Raw genomic sequence first — 25,676 nt, 5'->3', positions numbered from 1 at the left:
TTTTATGGGCTGGAGAGACTCTTTTACGCACCTTGACTCCCAAAACAATTATTTAATTTTGGAAAAACGAATTACTAATATTAGATTTAATTCATTTAAAATTTAGTGTTTAACATGGTAAATTATTTTGCTAATTTATTATACTGTCATTTAAAATCATCCTTCCATGAATCCTAAAAACCCCTTACTGCCCCTTAACACTACCATTCCCTGAACCGTACAAGGTTCTTGCTTCCCCTTAATGCTACCATTCCCTAAACCCTAAAAACCTTTACTACCCGTTAATGCTTCAGTTTCCTGAACCCTAAAGACCCATTACCCTTTATGCTACCCATTCCTGAACCCTTGAAACCCCTTAAAGCCACTTAAAGGTACCCTTTCCTGAACCCTAGAACCTTCATCCTATGAAATAACTATACCTTTCTGTGACCCTTAAAAACTCTTTAGAACAGCTTAAAGCTACCCGTGCCTAAACTCTAAAAGCGCATTGCTACCCCCTCATAGCTACCCTGTCCTGAACCCTAAATACCCCATACGGTGCCTTAATGCTACCTTTCCCTCAACTGGATAACTACTACCCCTTAACACTACCAATTCCTGAACCCTAATCAACTTTTACAACCCATTAATGCTACCTTTGCCAAAACCCTACAACCCCCTAAATGTTACCCTTCCCTAAACTCTAAAAACACATTACTATCCTTTAACGGTAGCCATCCACGAACCCTAAAACTCTTACTACCCTTTGCAGCAACCCTTAACTAAACCTGCGAAACCCATAACGCTTCCTTCTCTAAACCCTACAAACCCCATTCAGTCTCTGAATGCTACCCATCCCTGAACCTTGAAAACCCTTACTTATCTTTAACGCTGTCCTTCTCTGAACCTAAAAAATAATTTTCCTAAACCATAAAACATATTACTGCACCTTAACGCTACCCTTCCATGATTCCGAAAACCCCTTATTACTCTTAATGCCCCGTCCTTAACCCCTATACTATCCCTGAACGCTACCTTTTCATGAACCAGAAAACCCTACTTCCTCTTAATGCTACCCATCCTTGAACCATAAAGATCCTTAATACTCCTTAATGCTAACTAACCCTGCACCCTTCCATGACTGCAAGAAACCCTTCCTAGCCCTTAACGATGCCCATCCCTGAGCGCTAAAAATTGCTATTACTCGTTAATGCTACCTTTTACTTGAGCCCTAAATACCCCTTGCTGTTACACTTCCATGAACCTCAAAATCAACCTGCTACTTCTTAACACTACCCTCCCATGAACCCTAAAAACTGCCTACTGCCCCATAAAGATTCCCTTCCATGAACTCAACAAAATCTTAACACCGCCTTTCCATGAACTCTACAAATCTTATAAGGCCTTATGCTACCTATACCCGAACTCTAAAAACCCAAACTACACCTTACCACAAACCTAAATTGAACCCTAAATATTTCCTCTTTAATGTTAGTCATCCTTGAAACCCTAAAACCATTGCTGACCCTTAATGCTACCCTTCCATGATCCTTAAACAGCTCTTACTACCCTTTAACTCCACCCTTCCCTGAACCCTACGACCATAACACTTACTCTGGGGAAATTACCATAATTTTTAGGGTTGAGCCTGCAAGAGCGTGCGGTATTGCAAATACAAGACTGTTGTGTACAGTAAAGAGCTTGGAGCACGCCTAACGCTCACCATTTGTTGGCTTTCGCAACACACTTTTTACAGCCTCATAATTCGTCACTACAAGCCTGGCATAATTTCCGTTCCTCTCTGGAGTAGTGACCTGCCGCTGATTGATTCAACTTAATCAGTGCCCGTCCACTGCGCCTGAATTGATCGAGGTACTGTTTTGTTCTTTTTAACTTCAAACGGAAAGCCTGTGACTGGCAAAAACGTACCCTGCAGGACAAACAAAATTGCAAAGTTTTTATTTTTTATAGCGAACTTTCTTTTATTTTGCCAACTCATCTTTTCTCATTTTCCACTCATGTTTTCTTTTGTTTTTGCTCGTGGGTGCTCTTCTCCAGTCTGCCCCCAAAACAATCTGCCCCACTCAAATCCACCCCACTCCAATCCAAAACAATCTGCCCCACTCCAATCCAAAACAATCTGCCCCATTCCAATCCAAAACAGGCTGTCCCACTGGATTCTGCCCCACTCCAAACCAAAAAAATGTGCTCCAATCCAAAACAATACGTTCCACTCCATTCCTAGCCACCTCACCCTAGTCCACCCCACCCCAATTCACCCCTCTCCAGACCACTCCACTCCCATCCAATCCACCCCCTTCCATCCAATCCACCCCACTCTAATACAATCTTCCCACTCGAATCCAATGCAATTGGACCCTCTCCAGTTTGCCCCACTCTAATCCAAAGCAATCTGACTCACTCCAATCCAACCCACTCCAATCTTCCCCATTTCAATCCAGATTAATCTGCCCCGAATCCAATCCAGATCAATCTGCCCCTCTCCAATCTAAAATGGCTTGCCCCACTCCAATCCAGACCAACCTGCCCCACTCCAGTCCATTTCAATCTGCCTCACTCCAATCTGCACATTCCACCCTGCCCACTCAATCAAAAACAGTCTGTCCCAATCCCCCCACTCCATCCCACCACAATCACCCTAACTACAATCAAGTCCACCCTACACAATCCACTCCGCACCACTCCAATCCACCCCAGCCCAATCTACCCCACTGCAATCCAGTCCACCCTGCTCCAGTCAAATCACCCCACTCCAGTCCACCCACCCCACTCCAATCCACCCCACTTCAAACCAAATGACCGAACGCCAATCCAGTCCACCTCACCTCAATGCAATTCACCCAATCCAATCCACCATACTCCAAATCAGCACACCCCATTTCACCCCACTGCATCCCAGTGCAGCGCAGCACACCCCACCCCAGTCCACCCCACTTCATTTCGGTCCAGTCCACCCACTCCAGACCACCACACTTCACCACACCCCAGTCCACTGCAATCCAATCCTTCCAGCCTACCCTACCACATCCCAATCCACCCCATGACAATCGAGTCCACCACAATCAAATCCACCCTGCCCCATTTAATTCCAGTTCAGTCCACCCTGCTCCAATCCATCCAGTCCATTCCACCCCACTCCAATCAACCCCATTCCAATAAACCCCAATCCAAGCTACCCCACTCCAATCCACCCCATACCAATCCACCCACTCTTTCCCAATCCACCCGACCCCCAGTTCAGATCACCCTACTCCAATCCATCCAGCCCACCCCAATGCAATCCACCCCACTCCAATCAACCTCACTCCCATCCCAATCCAATCCACCACTCTCCAGTCCAACCTAATCCACTCCAGTCCACCCTATTCCAATCCACCCTACCTCTGTTTCTGTAACTCATACATATTTTATTGGTTTTCTGAGCACATATAAGAAATACATAGCCACAAAACAAGTCATTAAAGACCAGGAGAGGACCCACAACTGAACATCTGAAAGACCATAATACTCTCACCATTTCCCCTACACCTTGGCATGCTTCTGAGGGCGTCCCCTAGACCGATATATTGTCTCTTGCAATTTGGTGTACCAGTCCATGCCAATGCAAATAGTGTTAAATGCACTGAAAACTACTTTCCACGCATTTTGCAGACCCAAAGTAGTATGCTCGTGAGTAACAAAATACAGCAAATGAGGGTGCATGACTATTCTAAGTTGTTTGCAACAATGGCCTAACTAGGTATGGTAAAGGAACCTTTTTAATTCTGGTCTGACAGTGCTGTTTTTTTGGATTACATATTTTTAGTAATTCTTTAAAATATGCAGAGTGGGCTTTGGCTTGGCCCCATCCAACCCCTTATTATACTCTCACTACATGTGATGATGTATTATGTCACCTTCCAGGAAGTGTTTCCATTAGAATTAGTGAGGAATTATTCTGAATCTGAAAAATAAACTCAAGTATGCAGTTTGTCACACTTGGTTCTGTTTCTCATACATGCAGTCTACGTAGACAGCAATACATTTTGCTACGTTTTCCATGGCATTGGCAAAGCCAGTAGGACAGACATTAATGTGATAAACAATGCATGCAAACAGCATTTGTGAATCCCATCGTGGACCCAGAAACCCATAATTTGATCATCACAAACAGGGACCTCGAAAGTGAAAAGGGTACTGGCAGTAGAATGGCACATCAATGGCGCTGATGACTGCTCTGTCCTTTGTTTCTGCCACTATTTTCTCACTCTGTGTCCTAATTTAACTTATATTCTTCATCCTCCAGCCCTCATTTTGACCTTCTCCCTCTATCTCACTCATGCTCTCTCCCATTAATCCTCTTTCCCACGGAGGAGATTGTGTCCATTTGGCCAAGGAACCCCTTTCACCTACGGAGGTTGTGTTTGGTTGGCCGAGCCTTGACTTCTCCTAGGAAGGCTGTAACCACTTTCATTAGCCCTTGTTTGGAAAGGCTGCATGCGGTTGCCTGGGGTCCAGTCTCTCTTTAGATTGGTTGCTCTTGGTTGGTGTCTCTTGTTGAGGCTAGGTCCGATAGGCATGTTTTCTACTTTTACCTTGGAAGACTGTTCAAGTCTAGATAGCCTCCCCTGTTGGGCAGTCCTCATCTCCTGTGGAGGCTGCACCTTGTGGGTCAAGCCTTTGGAACTGGGTGAAAATGTTTTCTTTGACAAACTACATCTGAACTGCTGCTGTTGGTGCAGTTAAATGGTGGGCTTGTACGTGTTTGTCCAGGCCCCGTGTTAACCAAGAGGATGAGTAGTGAAGCCATGTGTGTAAGGGTGTTTGTTATCTAGGTTGCTGAGACTGTCCATGAAGAACGAGCACAGTTCTACTAATATGCCAGGGATTTTGAATTCATTCTTGGTATTAGTCTTGGATTTTCTTTGAAAGATGTTGACTGATCTGGAGAATGCTGTCATTTCTATTTTGCAGGACATTGTCATTTTGTGACGCCCTTCACCGCCCCCTATGATTCCCCTCAGTCACTCTGGATTTGTGAAGTCTGCTGAGTAGACCATATTGGAACATTCAAAAGCAGGTGAGGATGCCTTGACGGTCCCTTGGGTGGGATGGGCTCATGTTAGGGTGGGATATCTCTCTTCCTCTGACAGGCCACTCTCCCTACTCGGGGGTGTAGGGTCTAGTGGGACATATTTTCAAGTGATTTAGCACTTCCCAATGGTGTGGCTGGCCCATGCTAGTGATGGATTGGTTCTTTCTTGGGAGTAGAAAGGCTTCATATTTGGCTGGGTGTTAACATTCCTTCCTTTGACAATGTAGTCTTCCACTCGAAGGGGGGAGGGGTAGCATTGAAATTAAAGATATCTCTCACGTAGGGGCATAGGCATTCACAACATGAGGGGTGGCACGCCTCTTTCTGTGAGGGCTTGAAGCAGAGACAGAAGCTTTCACTTGAATGACTGCGAGGAGGAGCAGCAAACAAGACAAACAAGAAGATGGATCCCTAGGATCTACTGGCCAGCAGAAAGGTTTCACTCCAGCTGTTCTAAAGGCATCAGATGGAATTATACCAGTACAAGCTTCTGCAACTGACAAGGATAGAGTGCCAAATTCAGATTAATCTACTTCGCAATTTTGCCAAATTGTTATTGACAAACCATCTCACTGGACCCTTCTTTGTCTGACTTCTGTTAGGACGTCCCGCAAATGCACAATATCTACTGTTTTTGTAGACTGAGTCCTGGTTGTGAGTTTATAAACATTCTTATCCAACTATACTATCAGTGATGCACATCCTGTGGTAGAATCTGCAACGAGAACGCTATTTCGAGGATGCCCAGTCCCATAAAAGAATCTGCCCTATCGTAAGCAGGAGGCTGCCATACCAATGTGCCCACTCCTACTCGTGAAAGGTCCTAGCAGCTCAGAGGTAGGAATCCCGCTCCGCCAAGTGGAGGGAGTGCCCTGTCAATAGAAGAAGCCTTCTAGGCTGAGTACAGGCACACCAGCCCAAGGATAAAGTCTGCTTAGTCTCATGGAGGAAAACCACCATATCGCAGCCGGAGCCAGTCACATCACTGCAAAGTGTCTGCTCGCACTCATGGAAGGTACCCACTCACATCCCTGGAAGTGGCAGGCTCGCCAAAGGAAAGAATAAGGTACGGTTGTACAATGTTTGAAAAAAATAGATGGACTCCGCGCCTCTTTTACACAGTCTATAGGTTTTAGTGGTGCCGCCAGAACAGTTGGAACCTTTGTTCAGGTTCTGTTTGTATGAAGCAGGCCATCCTGTGTCAAGTTCCCGCATGCACACAAGGAGGCTGCCATGAGTTAATGGGTGTGGGATCTTTACTCATGAAAGTGGGTAATTGACCCACCTATGAAGAACTGCAGGTAGGTTTTTCATGGCTGCTTTGGTAGCAGCTTCCCTGTGCCTTCCACCGACAGTATAGGATGTAGCCAACCCAGTCGAATTCTCAAAAGTGGTCCAGGTCTGAGGTCTCCTCGGACTCGGGCAGAAAGAGGGGAGTGTTTGCTCAAGCCCCCCATAAATGGCAAGATCTAGCACTGCATCTGTTCTTGTCTTTGTGCCACTTTACCATAACTGTCTATCTCACACGGTTCCTGAGCAGGAAACAGGGTCACATAGAAACCAAAGGGAGAACTCTAGTAGGTACCTTGGTTACTCGCTGTATGGACATCTAGGGGCAGATTAAAAGTTGCCTGCTACATTTCGAACCCTGCAAAAAAAACAATTTCTCCAATGGTAACTCCAAGTTGTGTGGACTTTATTGCACCCCCTATAGGTTGAGATAAAGTGTGTATCCCACGATAACTTTTGGCAGTCAAAACTAATGCTATTTAATAGGGGAAAGGGCCCGGTATTTATGAGGACATGCAGATGTTGGTGCAGCGAGGACCAAATTCTACATGTTATTCCCCATTCACGAGTAAAAATTTCTAAAAGCAGAATTTAAAGCACTTGTTAAATGCTGAAACCAGGTGTATCTGACTACATTGGTACAGTAAATTCTGTATACACCTCATGATTTGGCCCTTAAGCCTAAAAATAAAGCAGATTCCCTTTTTGGTGAGACCCTATGATTCTCCACATTCTGCTTGTTGCAGTACAGCTTTCACTGGTTGCCAGTTAATATTGTGTGCATGCTCCTAGCAGATCCATCTTTGCCTGGCGGAGACTTTCACTGTCTACCCTTGTGATTTGTAACCCCCTTCCCTTCCTCCCTATGAGCCTTGCTTATCGAAAGCTGCTTTGTCTAGCCTTTGTGTTGTTGTTTCTTTAGGGTCTTTGATGTAAGTGTTCTGCTCACACCTTACAATTGTTTAAATCAATACATAGATAACCAACATAATAAAAAGCGTATCTGATCCTCTCTGTAGGACCTGGGAGCCAGGGAAAGGGGATGAACCCTGAGACCACCCCCGGGAAGACTCCTGAGGAGATGTACATCCAACAAAAAGTGCGGGTCCTGCTCATGCTTCGGAAGATGGGCTCCAATGTAAGTTGCTTGGTTCACCTCTTGCCCCAACCCAATAACTCCATAGGTTAAGAGCACTGAAGCAGGGTACTCGTTGGAGAAACCAAAAAGGGGGTTTTTGCAGCCACCTTTGAAAGGCAAGCTTAGCTGTGGCAGCAGCCCTGCTGACCCTTAAGGCTCGCTAGCCTATCAAGAAATTGCCTGCATACCCGGAACTCTAATTTTCCTCTGTGAATGAGTTGTGCACGAGTGGAGGATACTGGTTCGAGTGCATGTGTGGTCATTGTTCTGTATTTTCTTTGGGGTGCGTATCTACTCTGTGTATTTAATGGGTGTTAACAGTGTGCGATGGTACGCCCTCAATTGATGAGACTGCAAGCACAAGCTGCAAGAAAGGCAGGCATGAACAGAGAGGCGATTATAGCCACGTAGCTTATCCTTCTCTTTACCTAGGTCAGCAAGACGTAAAATATTTAGTTCTCCAGGAATTGTTAATCATTTTTGTGGGATGGTTAGAAGTTATAATGGGGATTAAAAATAACTGTTGTGTGATCGTCACACGGAGACAACAGTGCCATACCACAAATTGAATCTGTGCCTCAACTAATTAGCATGAATAATGCAAAGATGTAAACAATTATTAGCTATATGTAAAACATGGAATATTGTCTTTTAATCAATCATTTGAAAATGCCAATGAAACTCCTTTATAATAAAAAGAGAAGAGTGTGTGAATGTGGGTGGAAATGCCAGTGTTTTCTGTTTTTCCAGCAGTGTATTTAGTGACTGGGGTTGATGTAGAATGGTTTGATATCAGGATCTTGTGTAAAGTTTGATTTTGTGGGCCTGAATTGGCCAAGAATATTAATAGAGTTTTAGTAAGGTGGTATGCCGACTGTCACATTTGCTGCTTCTTAATATAAGCTTATTGAGACCCTAAGGGTTGTGGCCTCAAGGAGTCACAAACTCATAATGCTTTGTGCTTAAAGAGTCCCTTTAGCTCAGTGATCGGAAGTGGCTACTAACTCGACCTGGTAGACCACCATTATTCCTTTGAGAACACTGTGTTCGAGTGAGCCCCAGAAACAGCTCGAGTCAAGAAGGATGGGGTTGGGGTTGGCGTTGGCGTTGCTGGTTGAAGGGAGCTACTAATCATCTTTGTCCTTTCCTTACCTTTTCCGGTTTCTATAGCTGACGCCGAATGAGGAAGCCTTTCTTCGGACGTATGCTTGTGTGGTGAACAGTCAACTCAGCCAGCTGCCGCAACACAACATTGACCAGGGTGAGTGCAGGAGGTCAAGCGGGGTCTCATCGCCCATAGTTGTGGGGTGGGGGTTTGTGGCAGTCCTGAACAGAGTTCAGTCGAGTCCTAGGAGCTCCCCTTTAGCAAGTGAAGTTAGATACTTTAATGATCTTTCCGGCTGAGTGCCAGGAAAGAGATGTGTTCATATAGTTTGCCAGAGATGGGGTTAGATTTCAATGCCTGTGTTCGCACATGGTCTCACTTAAGAAGCAGGCGTCTCTTCACATAATTATTACATATTGTTGACCTTGCGCCTAATCAGGATTGCTTGTTCGCCAGTAAATAGAAAATGAGCTCAGTTGGTTGGATCCATGGTGGAAGATAAAGTCACAGTGCACAGATATAACGCTCCTTAATCAAATGGACGTGTAGGCTCTTCAGAGTAGACTCGAATATCGGAAACCATCTCCTAAAACCATGGGCGCAAAAAATAAGGAGTACTTAGCAGTGTAAAGTGATTGTAAATTTACATACTGTGCACTATTCTGTATCCGGTGGTGTAGATTGGGAATGATATGGCTTTTGGTGTGAAGTGATTATTAGTAGGGACTGGTCAAACCCTTCTGCAGTTCAGAAATGAGCTGAAGACCCGCCTCTTTAGAAGCCATTAGATTTCCACTCATTGTGACTCACCACCTGTGAAAGTTCTGCGTTATTGTAAAGGATCTTGAATCTTAACTCCGGACTCCTGCAGCTATTCTGGTATTCATTGTGCCACAAATACCTATACATAATATATACACATGCATATATAGACTTTACTAAGATGCCTTTCTGTAATGTGGAGTCAAACCTGCAGCGATCTAAACATCAACATCATGCATAGCTTTTTTTACCTTCATTGTGCCTTTGATATGCAACACGCAAGTCATTTTTTAGCATTGAGCGCAAATCGCTTTGTCCCTGGTGTAATCTCTCTGTGGGCTTTTAACCACACCCATGTCAAGCCCATCAGTTTGGTTCGTGGGCTTGCCTTTTAATATTAGTTTGACTTAATTAGTGAAAAGCATGCATACTTCATGCCTTTTCCAGTGTTTACCCCGCTGCGAGCGCACCGGCCAACTACTGAAAAAATACGAGGCTCCATGTTTTCTTTATGGTAGCTGCACTTTTTTTTTCTTTATTTCGTAGGCAGCGCAATCTCGCTGGGTGGTAGTAGAGCGCTTTGCATAACATCGACCCTGTTACTTGGATAATTGCACTTTTGCCGGTTACATGGATAATTGCACTTTTGCCAGTTACATGGATAATTGCACTTTTGCCGATACGTTTCACTTCGAGCGAACTTCTGTTTCCTTTTGTGTGTTCGCCTTGCACTCATGGCCGTCGGCTCACTCATGTGAAACTGTTTTATTTTTCAGTTTATGTGGCAAGAAAAGTCCGGTTAGGAGTTTACAACGCTAATAGCTTTAACTCGAGTAAACGTGAGACCCATTGCATTGCAAATGCTTGATCTTCATCCTGCTTGTTAAGGAAGGTTTTCTTACCTTGCATAGGCTATCCTAAACTTGTATATGCTGTTTTGCCTTTGCCTGCCTAAGCCTTTGATACTTTTTTCTCGCTCGTCTTCCTCTGCCTTGCTTTTTTTTTTTATCCATTTCCAGCCGCTCTCTTATGTTTAGCTTTTTTCGGTTCTGCCTTATTTTGTCCTCCTTTGCTTGCCGCTTATATAACCAGCACAGCACTTTTTTGCCATAGCTATGGGCCGCCATTCCTGGCACTTTCGCTCATGTCCTGCGTATCCATTCCCAGTAACCTTATCCTTCTTTGCTAAACCTGCCCCTCCCTTCTTTGTTTTGCAAGCCTCCTGTCATAAACCGTACTCTGCTGTACCCTGCTTTATCCTACCGTACCCTTGCCTGCTTTGATGTGTCCAGCCATCTTTGCATTAGCCTACATTTTCCTGTTGCTTTTGTGCCGAGAATCACACATTCGCGCGCACACTCACCCCACCCACCCTAACAGCTTGTGTTGCGCTGCGCTACTTTTTTTTTTCTTTCACATATTACGCTGAGGCTCTGTGTTCCTCATTGTCTAAAATTGGAGGTGCGTGGTACCGTATGACTGTGTCCCATTTTGCTTTCCTCTCTGCAATCCTCCATATGTCCACTGGATGGCAGCATTACATCTCCAGACACCCTCATCTCGCGCAGTCAAACCGGTCATAAATGTAAAATAATAAAATGATGAAGCCTGGTACAGCGAGCGACTACTGTTTCGTCTTACTTAGCTGCGAAGTTATGTTGTTACTCCAAAGGCGTTACAGCCAGAGGCTCCAGGCCTGAGAAACAGCATTTTGGTCTTCACTACATCACCTCGAAGAACATCACAAAGCACATTGCGTCATTGTGAATGCAGCTTGGCAAATGATATATAATTTCTATTTGTAATGAGAATAGCCACATTGTAGCCGTGAAGCATTGATATGTGGACGCCTGCATCCCAAGGCTGTTACGGCCTTGGACACAACCTTGGAATGTGTTCCAGAGTCGTGGGGCTCTAGTCATAAAGCCGTATTTTGCCACAAGCATACACTTACAGCCCGAAGTGGCTCAATTTACACATCAAGAATCTACTAAAATGATTTCTGGGCGGCGTAATGGTTTTCCTGCACAGAAGGTACTAAGTAAGCTCTACTGAGGGACACAACTTTCCAGGCATACTAGGGGGGAATGTTTGTGAATTCCAAACGTGGTTCTTTTCCACTTGTACATGGAAAGTCTCGCCTGACATTTGGTTACTTGTAGTTTTTAATCTCTGAGCCACAGGTTTCTAAATGTTGGTTATACACACACAACTTCCCTATGACAAACGATATTTTTCACCTACTTTAGGGTGGATAACCAAAGCAAAACAATTAACTTCGGCTTTAACGGGCTGAGCCTTCCGATGTTGAAAGCAGGTGGGTTCAGCCAGAGCAATGGGTTTCTCTGTCATTAGAACCAGGTTTCGAATATATTAATAGTTCTTTGGTGCCCCTCCTACGGTAGTTGTAGCCAGCAGTGAATTTGCCAATTGACTGCCATCTTTTTAAGTTACCAGTGGCAGGAATAGGTGGAGTGAGTGAAGTGACTATTGACACCAGTTCTGCCATCTTGTTGTCGGTGAGGTTTGCTAATGCTGTTTCCATTAGCTGAGCAGGGCTGTCTATTCCTTGGCTCAGCATGCGCTTGGAGCATGCCAGGGCTTGAGAGCAGGTGGTGTCTACTTCATCTGTTCCTTGCTGTTGCATGGCTTACTGGAGGTTTCTGGCCACTGCTCTGCCTTTCTGCTTACCTTTTAAGGCCTAAGCTTTACAGGTCTGTCAGTGCCTGTGTTTGGAGTTTTTCTAACCTAAAACATGCAAGTGGAAAGCTGGTAAGAGATATTGGGGTTCAAGGGTAACAAAGATTTGGGGGGCAGCCTGCAAACCTTTATGCTATGTCAGTGTGATGTCTGATTGCTGCCTGCGTGTGAGTTGGTGATTCCTAGTCTCTATGATGCCCTATGTTGCAATAGTCTACATATGAACCCATCAATATTCCCAAGCTCTGAACTTTAATTATTAACCGACTCAATCAGTCTGAAATAAAGCAAGATTGATAAATGTTTCCCCCTACCAAAACAAGCTTTACCCTCTGCCATGTGCACTGTCTCCCCCAACTCATGTACTAGAGTACCAGGACGAGAGACGGAAGCAAGCAGGCGGTAGAACAATATAGACAAGGCATTTCAAAGGCATGTACTAGAATAAGTGATAATATCGGGCTCAAGTATTGTCCTTATCCGGCAGCCTGCAAGGAATTGGAAGCATAAATTCCTTCCAGGTGAGAATCACTTGTAGAAAACCCACTGTTTCCGGCCCTTCTTGCATAATCCTCATCTCTGATACCTGAAATAGGCTAGATATTTGTTTCACTATTTGTGTTATGTACTCTGAACAACAACATTGCTCCATAAATCATCAAAATCATCTCAACATTTGTCCAGTCTACCAGCTGAAGAGGTGCAGAGTTAATGCTAGACAGAGAGAGGCAGCAGGGAAAACCTGGAGATACTTTTATGGCCTAGGATGCAAGGACTTAAGTAGCTTTACGACAGGAACGAAGTGTGTCAATTTTAGAAACACTTCTGAAGTAGCACAGGGATATCAGACCGTTCAATGGCATCTGTCGCTGTAGATACGCATGTTTTGCAATAGCTCGCCATCTGGTGTTGGGCCGGAGTGTTACAAGTTGTTTTTCTTCGAAGAAGTCTTTCGAGTCACGGGACCGAGTGACTCCTCCTTTTGTCTCCATTGCGCATGGGCGTCGACTCCATCTTCGATTGTTTTTTTTCCGCCATCGGGTTCGGACGTGTTCCTGTCGCTCCGAGTTTCGGAACGGAAAATTAGCTAATTTGGGAAGATTTTCGTCGGTATTGTTGCGTTCGGGATCGGCGTACTTAGATTCCACACCGCATCGAAGATCGAAGAGCTCCGGTGCCCCTTCGGGGTAGTTTTTCGATCCCCCGTCGGGGCCTGGTCGGCCCGACCGCGTGCTGAAGAACGCCGATGGAACGGACCCCGTTCCGTTTCTGCCCCAAATGCCACAATAAATACCCCTATACGGACCAACACTTGGTCTGTAACCTGTGCCTGTCACCTGAGCACAGTGAAGACACCTGTGAGGCCTGTCGTGCGTTCCGGTCCCGAAAGACACTCCGAGACCGTCGAGCCAGAAGACTTCAGATGGCGTCCGCGCCGACAGCCCACCGAGAGTTCGAGGAGCAGGAAGAGGAAGGTACCTTCTCGATCCAAGAATCGGACTCCGAAGGATTCGACGATACACAAACCGTGAGTAAGACGTCGAAAACCACACAGAGAAAGATTTACAAGGCCCAGGGGACGCCACTGCCATCAGGCCATGGCTCCACCCATAAATTCGGTGACCGACCGTCGGCACCGAAAAAGGCCCAAACAGTGCCGAGGTCGTCCGACTCCGGTCGAGACACCGGCACGCAGCCTTCTCGGGACCGAGAAAGTGCTGGAGACAAGCCTCGACACCGAGATGCCGGTGTGGACACGGCTCGACGCCGAGACAGCGGCACCGAAGAAGATCGACGCCGAGAGGTTTCGGCCCGAAAAAGAAAAAAGTCACCTCGGAGCCGAAAAAACACGCAGACAGGGTTTCGATGCCGAAACAAACTACAAGCGACCCAGCTTCAGGCTCTCATACAGAAGAGCACTCGCTAACCTCCCAAATGCAAAAGCATAGGTTTGAGGAAGAGCTACAAGCAACTGATGTGGACCATACGCAAAAGCGTATCTTCATACAGCAGGGGACAGGAAAAATAAGCACCCTTCCCCCCATTAGAAGAAAGAGAAGGTTGGAGTTCCAAACTGAACAGACACCACAACCAAAAGTGGTGAAAAGAGTTACCCCACCACCCTCTCCTCCGCCCGTGATTAACGTCTCACCAGCACGAACTCCATCACACTCCCCAGCTCACACCACCATAAGCCAGGGTGACCAAGATCAAGACGCATGGGACCTATACGACGCCCCAGTGTCAGATAACAGTCCGGAGGCATACCCTACGAAGCCATCTCCACCAGAAGACAGCACCGCGTATTCGCAAGTGGTGGCTAGAGCAGCACAATTTCACAACGTAAGCCTCCACTCAGAACAGGTCGAGGATGATTTTTTATTCAACACACTCTCCTCCACCCACAGCTCATACCAAAGCCTGCCTATGCTCCCTGGTATGCTCCGGCACGCGAAAGAAATCTTTAAGGAGCCGGTCAAAAGTAGGGCAATCACACCAAGGGTGGAAAAAAAGTATAAGGCGCCTCCTACAAACCCGGTTTTCATCACTACACAGCTGCCACCAGACTCTGTCGTTGTAGGAGCAGCTAGGAAAAGGGCCAACTCTCACACATCTGGAGATGCACCACCCCCAGATAAAGAAAGCCGCAAGTTCGATGCAGCTGGTAAAAGAGTCGCAGCACAAGCTGCAAACCAGTGGCGCATCGCGAACTCCCAGGCACTACTTGCGCGCTATGACAGAGCCCACTGGGACGAGATGCAACATCTCATTGAACATCTGCCCAAGGACTTACAAAATAGGGCAAAACAAGTGGTTGAGGAGGGACAGACCATTTCCAACAACCAGATCCGCTCCTCCATGGACGCTGCAGATACAGCTGCACGGACAATTAATACATCTGTAACTATCAGAAGGCATGCATGGCTCCGAACGTCTGGATTTAAACCAGAGATTCAACAAGCAGTTCTCAATATGCCTTTTAATGAAAAAGAACTGTTCGGTCCAGAAGTGGACACAGCGATTGAGAAACTCAAAAAAGATACGGACACTGCCAAAGCCATGGGCGCACTCTACTCCCCGCAGAGCAGAGGGAATTACAGCACATTCCGTAAAACGCCCTTTCGAGGGGGGTTTCGGGGTCAGAGCACACAAGCCAGCACCTCACAAGCAACACCGTCCAGTTACCAGGGACAGTATAGAGGAGGTTTTCGGGGACAATATAGAGGAGGGCAATTCCCTAGAAATAGAGGAAGATTTCAGAGCCCCAAAACCCCTACTACTAAACAGTGACTCACATGTCACTCACCCCCTCCACACAACACCAGTGGGGGGAAGAATAAGTCATTATTACAAAGCATGGGAGGAGATCACTACAGACACTTGGGTTCTAGCAATTATCCAACATGGTTATTGCATAGAATTTCTACAATTCCCTCCAAACATACCACCAAAAGCACAAAATTTGACAACACACCATTCCAATCTCCTGGAGATAGAAGTGCAGGCACTATTGCAAAAGAATGCAATCGAATTAGTGCCAAACACACAAATAAACACAGGAGTTTACTCACTGTACTTTCTGATACCAAAAAAGGACAAAACGCTGAGACCAATCCTAGACCTCAGAGTAGTGAACACTTTCATCAAATCAGACCACTTTCACATGGTCACACTACAAGAAGTATTGCCATTGCTAAAACTACACGACTACATGGCAACTTTAGACCTCAAGGATGCTTATTTCCATATACCAATACACCCATCGCACAGGAAATACCTAAGGTTTGTATTCAAAGGAATACATTACCAATTCAAGGTACTGCCTTTCGGATTAACAACCGCACCAAGAGTCTTTACCAAATGCCTAGCGGTAGTCGCTGCACACATAAGAAGGCAGCAAATACATGTGTTCCCATATCTAGACGACTGGCTAATCAAGGCCCATTCGTTAATACAGTGCTCAAATCACACATCATATCATACAAACCCTCTTCAAACTAGGGTTCACCGTCAATTTCACAAAATCCAAAATTCTGCCGCGCAAGGTACAACAATACCTGGGAGCCATAATAGACACATCAAAAGGAGTAGCCACTCCAAGTCCACAAAGAATTCGAAATTTCAACACCATCATACAACGCATGTATCCAACACAAAGGATACACGCAAAGATGGTACTACAACTCCAAGGCATGATGTCTTCATGCATAGCCATTGTCCCAAACGCAAGACTGCACATGAGGCCCTTACAACAGTGCCTAGCATCACAATGGTCACAAGCACAGGGTCACCTTCTAGATCTGGTGTTAATAGACCGCCAAACTTACCTCTCGCTTCTGTGGTGGAACAACATAAATTTAAACAAAGGGCGGCCTTTCCAAGACCCAGTGCCACAATACGTAATAACAACAGATGCTTCCATGACAGGGTGGGGAGCACACCTCGATCAACACAGCATACAAGGACAATGGAACGTACATCAAACAAAACTGCATATAAATCACCTAGAACTTCTAGCAGTTTTTCAAGCACTAAAAGCTTTCCAACCAATAATAGTTCACAAATACATTCTCGTCAAAACAGACAACATGACAACAATGTATTATCTAAACAAGCGGGGGGGACGCACTCCACGCAGTTAAGCCTGCTAGCACAAAAGATTTGACGTTGGGCAATTCACAACCAAATTCGCCTAATAGCACAATTTATACCAGGGATCCAAAATCAACTCGCAGACAATCTCTCTCGAGATCACCAACAGGTCCACGAATGGGAAATTCACCCCCAAATTCTGAACACTTATTTCAAACTCTGGGGAACACCTCAGATAGACTTGTTTGCGACAAGGGAGAACGCAAAATGCCAAAACTTCGCATCCAGATACCCACACGAACAATCCCAAGGCAATGCCCTATGGATGAACTGGTCAGGGATATTTGCTTACGCTTTTCCTCCTCTCCCTCTCCTTCCTTACCTGGTAAACAAACTCAGTCAAAACAAACTCAAACTCATATTGATTGCACCAACTTGGGCAAGGCAACCCTGGTACACAACGCTGCTAGACCTATCAGTAGTACCCTGCATCAAATTGCCCAACAGGCCAGATCTGTTGACACAGCACAACCAAAAGATCAGACACCCAGATCCAGCATAGCTGAATCTAGCAATCTGGCTCCTGAAATCCTAGAATTCGGGCACTTACAACTTACCCAAGAATGTATGGAAGTCATAAAACAAGCCAGAAGGCCATCCACCAGGCACTGCTATGCAAGTAAATGGAAGAGGTTTGTTTGCTACTGCCATATTAATCAAATACAACCATTACACACAACTCCAGAACATGTAGTGGGTTACTTGCTTCACTTACAAAAATCTAACCTGGCTTTCTCTTCCATTAAAATACACCTTGCAGCAATATCTGCATACCTGCAGACTACCTATTCAACTTCCCTATATAAGATACCAGTCATTAAAGCATTCATGGAGGGCCTTAGGAGAATTATACCACCAAGAACACCACCTGTTCCTTCATGGAACCTAAATGTTGTCCTAACTAGACTTATGGGTCCACCTTTTGAACCCATGCACTCCTGCGACATACAGTTCCTAACCTGGAAGGTGGCATTTCTCATCGCCATTACTTCCCTAAGAAGAGTAAGCGAGATTCAGGCGTTTACAATACAGGAACCTTTTATACAACTACACAAGAATAAGGTCGTCCTAAGGACCAATCCTAAATTTTTGCCAAAGGTTATTTCACCGTTCCATCTAAATCAAACAGTGGAACTTCCAGTGTTCTTTCCACAGCCAGATACCGTAGCTGAAAGGGCACTACATACATTAGATGTCAAAAGAGCATTGATGTATTACATTGACAGAACAAAAAACATCAGAAAGACTAAACAACTATTTATTGCATTTCAAAAACCTCATGCAGGAAACCCAATATCAAAACAAGGTATAGCCAGATGGATAGTTAAATGCATCCAAATCTGCTACCTTAAAGCTAAACGACAGCTGCCCATTACACCAAGGGCACACTCAACCAGAAAGAAAGGTGCTACCATGGCCTTTCTAGGAAACATCCCAATGCAAGAAATATGTAAGTCAGCCACATGGTCTACGCCTCACACATTCACCAAGCACTACTGTGTAGACGTGTTGTCCGCACAACAAGCCACAGTAGGTCAAGCCGTATTAAGAACATTATTTCAGACTACTTCCACTCCTACAGGCTGATCCACCGCTTTTGGGGAGATAACTGCTTACTAGTCTATGCAAAACATGCGTATCTACAGCGACAGATGCCATCGAACTGAAAATGTCACTTACCCAGTGTACATCTGTTCGTGGCATCAGTCGCAGTAGATTCGCATGTGCCCACCCACCTCCCCGGGAGCCTGTAGCAGTTTGGAAGTTACCTTCAATTATTTATATATGTATCATCTCAACCTTAAATAGGTGCATACTTAGTCACTCCATTGCATCGGCACTATTACTACAATTCAACTCCTACCTCACCCTCTGCGGGGAAAAACAATCGAAGATGGAGTCGACGCCCATGCGCAATGGAGACAAAAGGAGGAGTCACTCGGTCCCGTGACTCGAAAGACTTCTTCGAAGAAAAACAACTTGTAACACTCCGGCCCAACACCAGATGGCGAGCTATTGCAAAACATGCGAATCTACTGCGACTGATGCCACGAACAGATGTACACTGGGTAAGTGACATTTTCATTTCTTGGCTAGTTTTGAAATTCTTTTTATTGATTTTCGTAGTCTGCAAATTGAAATAATTTGAAGTAACAATCACAAAGTTGCTATCAGTACAGTTGACATAGTTGTCTTCTCCGTCTTCCACAGCCTGTCTGTGAGCCATGGACTTTAGCCATCACAGGCAAGAATACAATTCTCTCAAAGTCTGGGTTAGCGAAGTCTACAAAGCAGGTCAATCTCCAATATTCCCCAAGGAGGTCTCCCTGCCCCCAATCCCATCTCTCTCCAGGTTTCCTATATTTTGTTCAAACTTCTGAAGGCTTCCCCTTTTTTCACATGTCAATCTCCCCTTTGTCGTGCACTGATCCATCTTTTAGGTTGTAATGTATACGAGAGATCACACATGAGGCAAGTAAGTGTAATCAATCACTTTATGAGCCGAACCTAAGCTGTTCGTCTTGTCTTGGTGGGCCATGTTAGACTTTTCCATTTCCTGGCTATCTCCCTCTTCACTGCAGCCAGTGAACAGGGCATTTCGGTGCCTAGTATTAAAATATCTAGTAATGGAAGTTGCGTATCCAAGGCATTGGAGTTCCTAGGAATACATATGATTATTCCGACCTTCTTTACAGAATCTCTGCACCTTTCAATCACACCACTGTACCCACAAGTTAATTTAAATAATGTCTACAACTGCGGCAAATGGATAACTGGCTCTGTGCTTTGTTGATCCTAAAGTTGCATTTAACTTGGTGGGTAGGCATGTGGTACGGATAAAGCTAGATTAAGTAGGAATACCTAAAATATTATTGAGCCTATCAATTACTATTTATGCTAAGACAAGCATTCTGGTAAAACCTGAGGGTGGAAGGCCTGCAGGAGTGCTAGACAAGACACGCCCTCACCCCCTGCTGTTCTCCTCGTTTATTTATTATATCCCATCAATCCTGATGATGGCAGTGGGTAGTCCCCCCCCCCCAAGGATACTTAACGCTCCAAATAATGCCTTGTTATATGCAGATGACGTGCTGTTCATTGTACTTCCAATATGTTGATAAAAACAGAACTAAGACCCAGGTCGTGCACGTTGGTTGTAAGAAATTTAATTTTAATTGGATCATCAGTTAAGCCTTGAGTCAGTCTATTGGCAGTGAGTTTTAGCAATATGATGTGATTCAGTGAACGTTATGGTCAAATTATGACACAGTAGAACAGCACTGATTTGTTTTTTTCGATTTAATAGTCGTTTTGGTGCCTCCCTGTCCAACATTTTCTTAAATCTTACTTGGTGTTAATAGAGACTATGATATAGTATGGATTGTCAGGGCTAAAGACTTAATCGGAGTTAGATTTCAAGAAATTTGATAGGCTTTAGGTTTTCCATCTTAGAGGTGGCGGGGTGGGGCAAGTGGGGAAGGGTTAGAAGAAGCCCACCTGGAATTAAGTCTCTGTTTATATAAATTTCAGAAAGAGGCAGCTAGTATTAGTTTATTTGCTTTATTAAAAAGTGTTGTAAATAGATCCCTGGCAATGGATTGCTTAAAAGATTTGTCTAATAATATTTGTGACAAAATACAAAAGTTGAGACAGAAAATTAAAAGTTTAATATCTAATTGCTATATTAATATTGAGCTTAATGTTATAGTAGATTGTCAAAAAAAAATTAATAAGAAAGGGTTAAAGGCAGAATCTCTTTCGAAATGTTTTTAACTCTTATTATATATACATAGCAAGAAGCCATTAATATTATCCCATTTCGTTAAAATAAAATCTTATGTGGCAAGTTTATTGAGGTGTCCCAAGCCACATATCAGGCGACGCCTGTTACTTTTTAGATTAGGGTATTGTTTTTATCATTATATTTAGGAGAATCTTGAGTGCGCATAAACGCAGCAGTTCGAGCCATTGACCAAATGGGTTTGTCCATTTTCTTATTAATTTGTCTAAATTTGTTAATGGAAAGAAGGCAGTTTCTGAAACCATTGCTGGAGCAATCAAAAGAAGCAGTTTTGACTTTTACTAGAAACTCGTTTATTTTTTACCTTTTTCTTTGATCTTGATGTATTCTTTTTCCGTGCAAGTACACATTTATTTTTTGACTGATGCAGAATTGTTCAGGTGAGCTCCTTTGTAATGAATTGTTTTATAAAATGAAAAAGTTCCCTTTTCTGCTCTATTCTTCTAACATTCACCATCTGGAGCCATACCTATATCATATAATCTACTTTTATTGTAACACACTTGATGTATCAACTTTAGTTGCTTTATAGCTTTCTGTAATTCGCCGTGATCACCATTTCCTTGTGATGCCACAGTGCTTCTTTCACACATCATCCTCTAAAATTCTTAGGTCTCCATCCCACGTATCTTAAGTTTTTCATAGGCATTCTTGTGGGTTATTCCATTAAAGCAGTGAACTAAGGATGTAATCTCTCTTGTTCAAGAGTAGAAAAGAGGTAAAAGTGAGGACATTGAGAGGTTGGCACTTCATTCCATCCCTACTACCCATCCCAACAGCTTTGCCAAGCCATGTCCTGTGAAGGTAGCTAGTCAGTTGCAGCAGGAGCGAGAAGCAGACCTGCTGGAGTTTTTGAGATGAAAAGTAGTTGAGGTTAGGTTCTTGTAAAATGACAGTGTACGTACACTGATGGCTGCCTGCCTCTATTGTATCCACCAGCCCAGATTGTCTTGGGTGGCAATGCCCCACAGGTGTACTTCATCCAAAATGTCTGGAATTAATAATAATAGTGGGAGCCAAGGAAAAAATCCCAACTTGAAGAAACACTCCATACAAAGTTGAAAATCATTAATAATCAGTACAACACAAATCGTTCTCGCAAAATCAGGGTTGAAAAATAAAACACTCCTTTACCTCAGTGTGGCACAGTGCCACAGCCCATGAAACTGGATGTGAGGTTTCACTAGGCAGCCTGTTGATACCTCCAGTTGCTGCCCAGTTCCAACTTAAAAACATTGTGAATACCTTAGGGCTAAAAAGGGAAATGCCAGCATTTGAAAGCCTGGAACACCTTGTGAGGTAATGGGGATCTAGAGAAGTATTGTCAGCCAACTCCCACAAAATTACAGGCTGAAAACCGCTGGGCATTTCGTAAGATAAAGTGATAGCCTGGTTAAAATACAGGTAAGGCATATATGTTCTTCCATGTGAAATAAAATAACCTGAAAAGAAACACATATGGGGATGGGAAGCAACTAGAGAATGCATAATCAGTAGATGTGCTGAATGAAATTTGACACATGTCATATAGAAAATCAACAAGTAGAGAAGAAAAATCACATTGAAAATAATTTTCGCCCACCTTGCTTGCTTTTCAGATGATGGGCACAAAAGACAGTCTTTCTTTTAAGAATCAAATCTTAATTCTGAGAAAGAGAACACTTTTAAAGACCTATTCCAAGAACAAGGATTTAGCTCTGTAAATGGAGAAACAAGGCAAGAGATCCAGGTTTTTATGGGAATCCATCTTGGAAAGCATACTTAAGGCATTCCTTTTAAACATTTTCATTAAGTACTTTGTGCAACCTTGAATTCAGAATTTGGGGATTGCACAACCATTTGTAATTAGTTTAGGCATCACACCAGACAAAGAAATGCAACCAGGACTGCAAGGCATGGTCCACTTGAACTGAATCAGAAACAGCCCAGATATGTTTTGGCAACAATAAACACACAAGGCGTGAGAATGCTTCATGGGCAGCCTTTAAGGATACATTTGTAATTGCCGTTTGTAGTGCAGAACAACCTCTCTAACTCTGGCATTGTGTCCTGAGCTGGTGAACGTTGGGTTGACCAAACTGCAACTTTTAAATCCATATATACTGGGCAAAACCATGGTGTAGCCATTGGGTGGTGCTTATTGGGTTATGCTAAAGGAATCGTCTTTCAGATCCAGGGTTGATAACTTGTCAAGGATAAGGTTTGTCATCAAATGCTGGCAAAACTAAACCTGAAGTACCTTCAGGACATATTTTGACTGTCTAGAAAATTAAATATTATTAGCAGATTAATAATAAAGTGTAGAAAAAAAGGAAGCAACATGTACATTTGAACATTTTAAAACGTTCTGTAAATGTGAAAGAACTTGAAGTTGGTGGCTAAAAATGAAGTTAATATCCTCAGATTGATTTGTGGGAGCAGTGCAAGTGCATCATACAGAATTTAGTATCAACAGCGAGTGGCCTCATTTGAATTTAGACAAGTTCCAACCTTCTGATTAAAATTAACATGTTGTTATTGTTTTATATTTGTTTGAGTTAAATTTAAAAAAATCATCTTTTGTGTATTGTTGAATGCTTGTTTCTGTTTTTATTGATTTGCGGGTCAGATCATCGAAAATTCTTAGTTCGGGACCCCAGGCTTCCAGTAAATTACTCAGTGGGTGTCCCCAGATTGCAATAAGGGTTCAGTGGGGTTCCACAGAAGTCAAAAGGTTAAGAATCACTGATCTGGCCAACGCTGGTCTTGAGGATGCGATATTATACTACTTTTAAAAGATTGTGTTCATATTTTGAAGCTGTTGGATGGGCTTTCATCTTGAATTGAAAATTGTTTGTGGTGTAGAGCATGAGGCATTTCAGATATAAAATGTATTTAATGCCATGACAGCATAATATTTAAAGCACTGAGTGAACAGGGCTTGTGTAATCCATTTAATTACATCTTACAATATTTAACAAGAGACCCTGAAGTCTGTTTTTATTGTAAGTGTCCGTAGGTACATACTGTTCTATAAGGATTAGAGCGTAAATGCCTTTAAGTGAGACAGTCGGCTCTATCTAGGGAGCTTAATGCACTATTATCTAAGCTTATGGGGCCGCCATTTCGAATGGTGCGCAGATGGATGTGAAAAATCTTTCTTTTGGAAGTTGCATTTATTGTGAGATTAGCATCAGGCTGTTGTAGCAGTGAATTACGTGCATTGTCTGCATATAAACCATTGACTTGTTTTCCACAGAAAGTTGTGTTATGCTTAAATATAAAATTTCTGCCAAAGGTCTTTTTCAAAATTCTGTATCGACAAAACGATTGGCCTCTTTCTACTCTTCTGAAGACAGTAGAGCAGCCTTCATATACTTTGTATCAGAAGGATACTAACATATTACATTTACAAATGTGCATACATTGGAAGTACTTCTCAGTTATTTTTGCAGGGTCCTGGCCTGTTGACAATTGGGAGATATTTATAAAGAAAAACTTACCTAGCCGACCTTTTTCAGGAATTCACTTCTGTTATCACTTAACCAACAGCCAGGCATCTCATAGTCCTACTGCAAGGCTGAAAACGGCCACACTTGGATTTAAACATACTTGAATAACCTACTTTATGTTAAACCCTCCTGCAAAGTGATATATTAATAATTATTCTATGTAAATCCTGTGCTCCTCGACCGTTTTGTGTAGCAAAAGGAAGGATTACTTATGTTTAACACCAGTTAGGTGCCTACTAGCGCCACAAATTGGAGTCCCGGTTAAGCTGGCTTTGGGCTGATTCCTGTCAACATTGCAAATGTCCTGGTTATAAAGACTTCCCCGCGTAAATGGCCATACAGTTGCTTACTAAGCATTCTAGCATGTTCACGATCCAGCCATTAGACAAATAAGCATTTGCAATGCAATGGGTCCTGCGTTAGCGCTATTAGCATTGTAAATTCCTAAATGGACTTTTCTTGCCACATAAATTGAAAATGAAAAGTAAAACAGTTGACATAAGCAAGCCAATTCAAAGCGCCACGGCTGCAATGAGCGTGAGTGCAAATGAGAGACACAAAAGGAAAAAGAAGTTTGCTTGAAGTCAAACGTACAGGCAAACCTGCAATTATCCATGTAACGGGGTCGATGGCCAAGGCGGTAACAAAACTGCCCCAAGGAGGGACAAACGTAAAGCATTTATCAATGATAAAGGATTTTTGAAAGGCAAGCCCATGAACGGGTGATAGTGATGGGCGTGGTTAAAAGCCCACAGATAGATTACAAAATGTCAGAGCGCTAGAGCGCGCAACCTAATATAACATGTTGAGCATATGAAATTATGCAGGCAACTGCTGTTAAACTAGTGTTACTGCTAAGCTTTAGCTATACAGACCGGCATCCCTTTTGTGTACCAGCTATGTGCAAGTTAAAATTAAAATCTTAAGTGCAAAGTTTGTTTGTACAGGCATCTTAAAATATTTGCAGAATATTATCATTTTACCGGGATTTCAATATTCTCCATTGTTTACATTTTCTGTAGAATATAGCAGGTAAAAATGAAAATGGTGAAGAGTACTATTAAGGTCGCCTTAACACATATCGAAGAAATAAGTGTTCTGAAGTATTGGTAGATTAGCTCTTCCCATGCCACCCTTGTCCACCTTTAGGATGTAACTGCATACAGTCTGTTAGAGGTAGATTCAGTTTTACTACCACCCACGAGAGGTGACAGTGGTAAGAAATGGGTTTTATCTCTTACTACTATGCTGTCATATACTGAAGTGTTATAATAACCAATCTCGGGAAACTGATCTTATTAGTCGTGCCCTCAATCCGCATTACCAGTGGAACCCATGTTAAATGCTCAATTTTTTGGTCAAACAACATACCGACCAGTGTAACGTCAGTCCCATGCCACAATTGACAACCACACTGAAAACATTTCCTTTACATAATGCTTAATCCTGGTAAACTGATTTGTACAAAGGATGACACGAATTGGATTAGTTCAGAGACATTCAGATTGAAGGGGACAGAGTTATAGAGTTTACAATGCTTCTCAGAGTGTTGGAATCTCCCTCCTAGCTCTGCAGTGTTCTGTTGATGGAGGGGCCAGCCCTGAGAGGCCTGAAAATACTATTGACGCCAGGTCATGCAGACTTGTGGTTCTTGGGTTCCA

The 25,676-nt window shown here is 43.6% G+C and overlaps 1 protein-coding gene across 1 annotated transcript in view; it reads left to right on the top strand.

Moving 5' to 3' along the window:
* CTNNBIP1 (catenin beta interacting protein 1) overlaps positions 1–25,676 on the top strand; it is an 82,075-nt gene that overhangs the window by 40,454 nt on the left and 15,945 nt on the right. The window contains exons 2-4 of the mRNA XM_069241171.1: positions 4,954–5,059; positions 7,384–7,502; positions 8,673–8,763. Of these exons, the coding sequence (XP_069097272.1) occupies positions 7,407–7,502; positions 8,673–8,763 (187 nt within the window). The 5' untranslated portion in view covers positions 4,954–5,059; positions 7,384–7,406. The remainder of the gene's footprint in view (positions 1–4,953; positions 5,060–7,383; positions 7,503–8,672; positions 8,764–25,676) is intronic.

The sequence above is a fragment of the Pleurodeles waltl genome, chromosome 6 (genome assembly GCF_031143425.1).
Source record: "Pleurodeles waltl isolate 20211129_DDA chromosome 6, aPleWal1.hap1.20221129, whole genome shotgun sequence".
NCBI lineage: Eukaryota > Metazoa > Chordata > Amphibia > Caudata > Salamandridae > Pleurodeles > Pleurodeles waltl.
The sequence above is the reverse complement of the archived record's forward strand: the minus strand, read 5'-3'. Positions and strand labels throughout refer to the sequence as shown.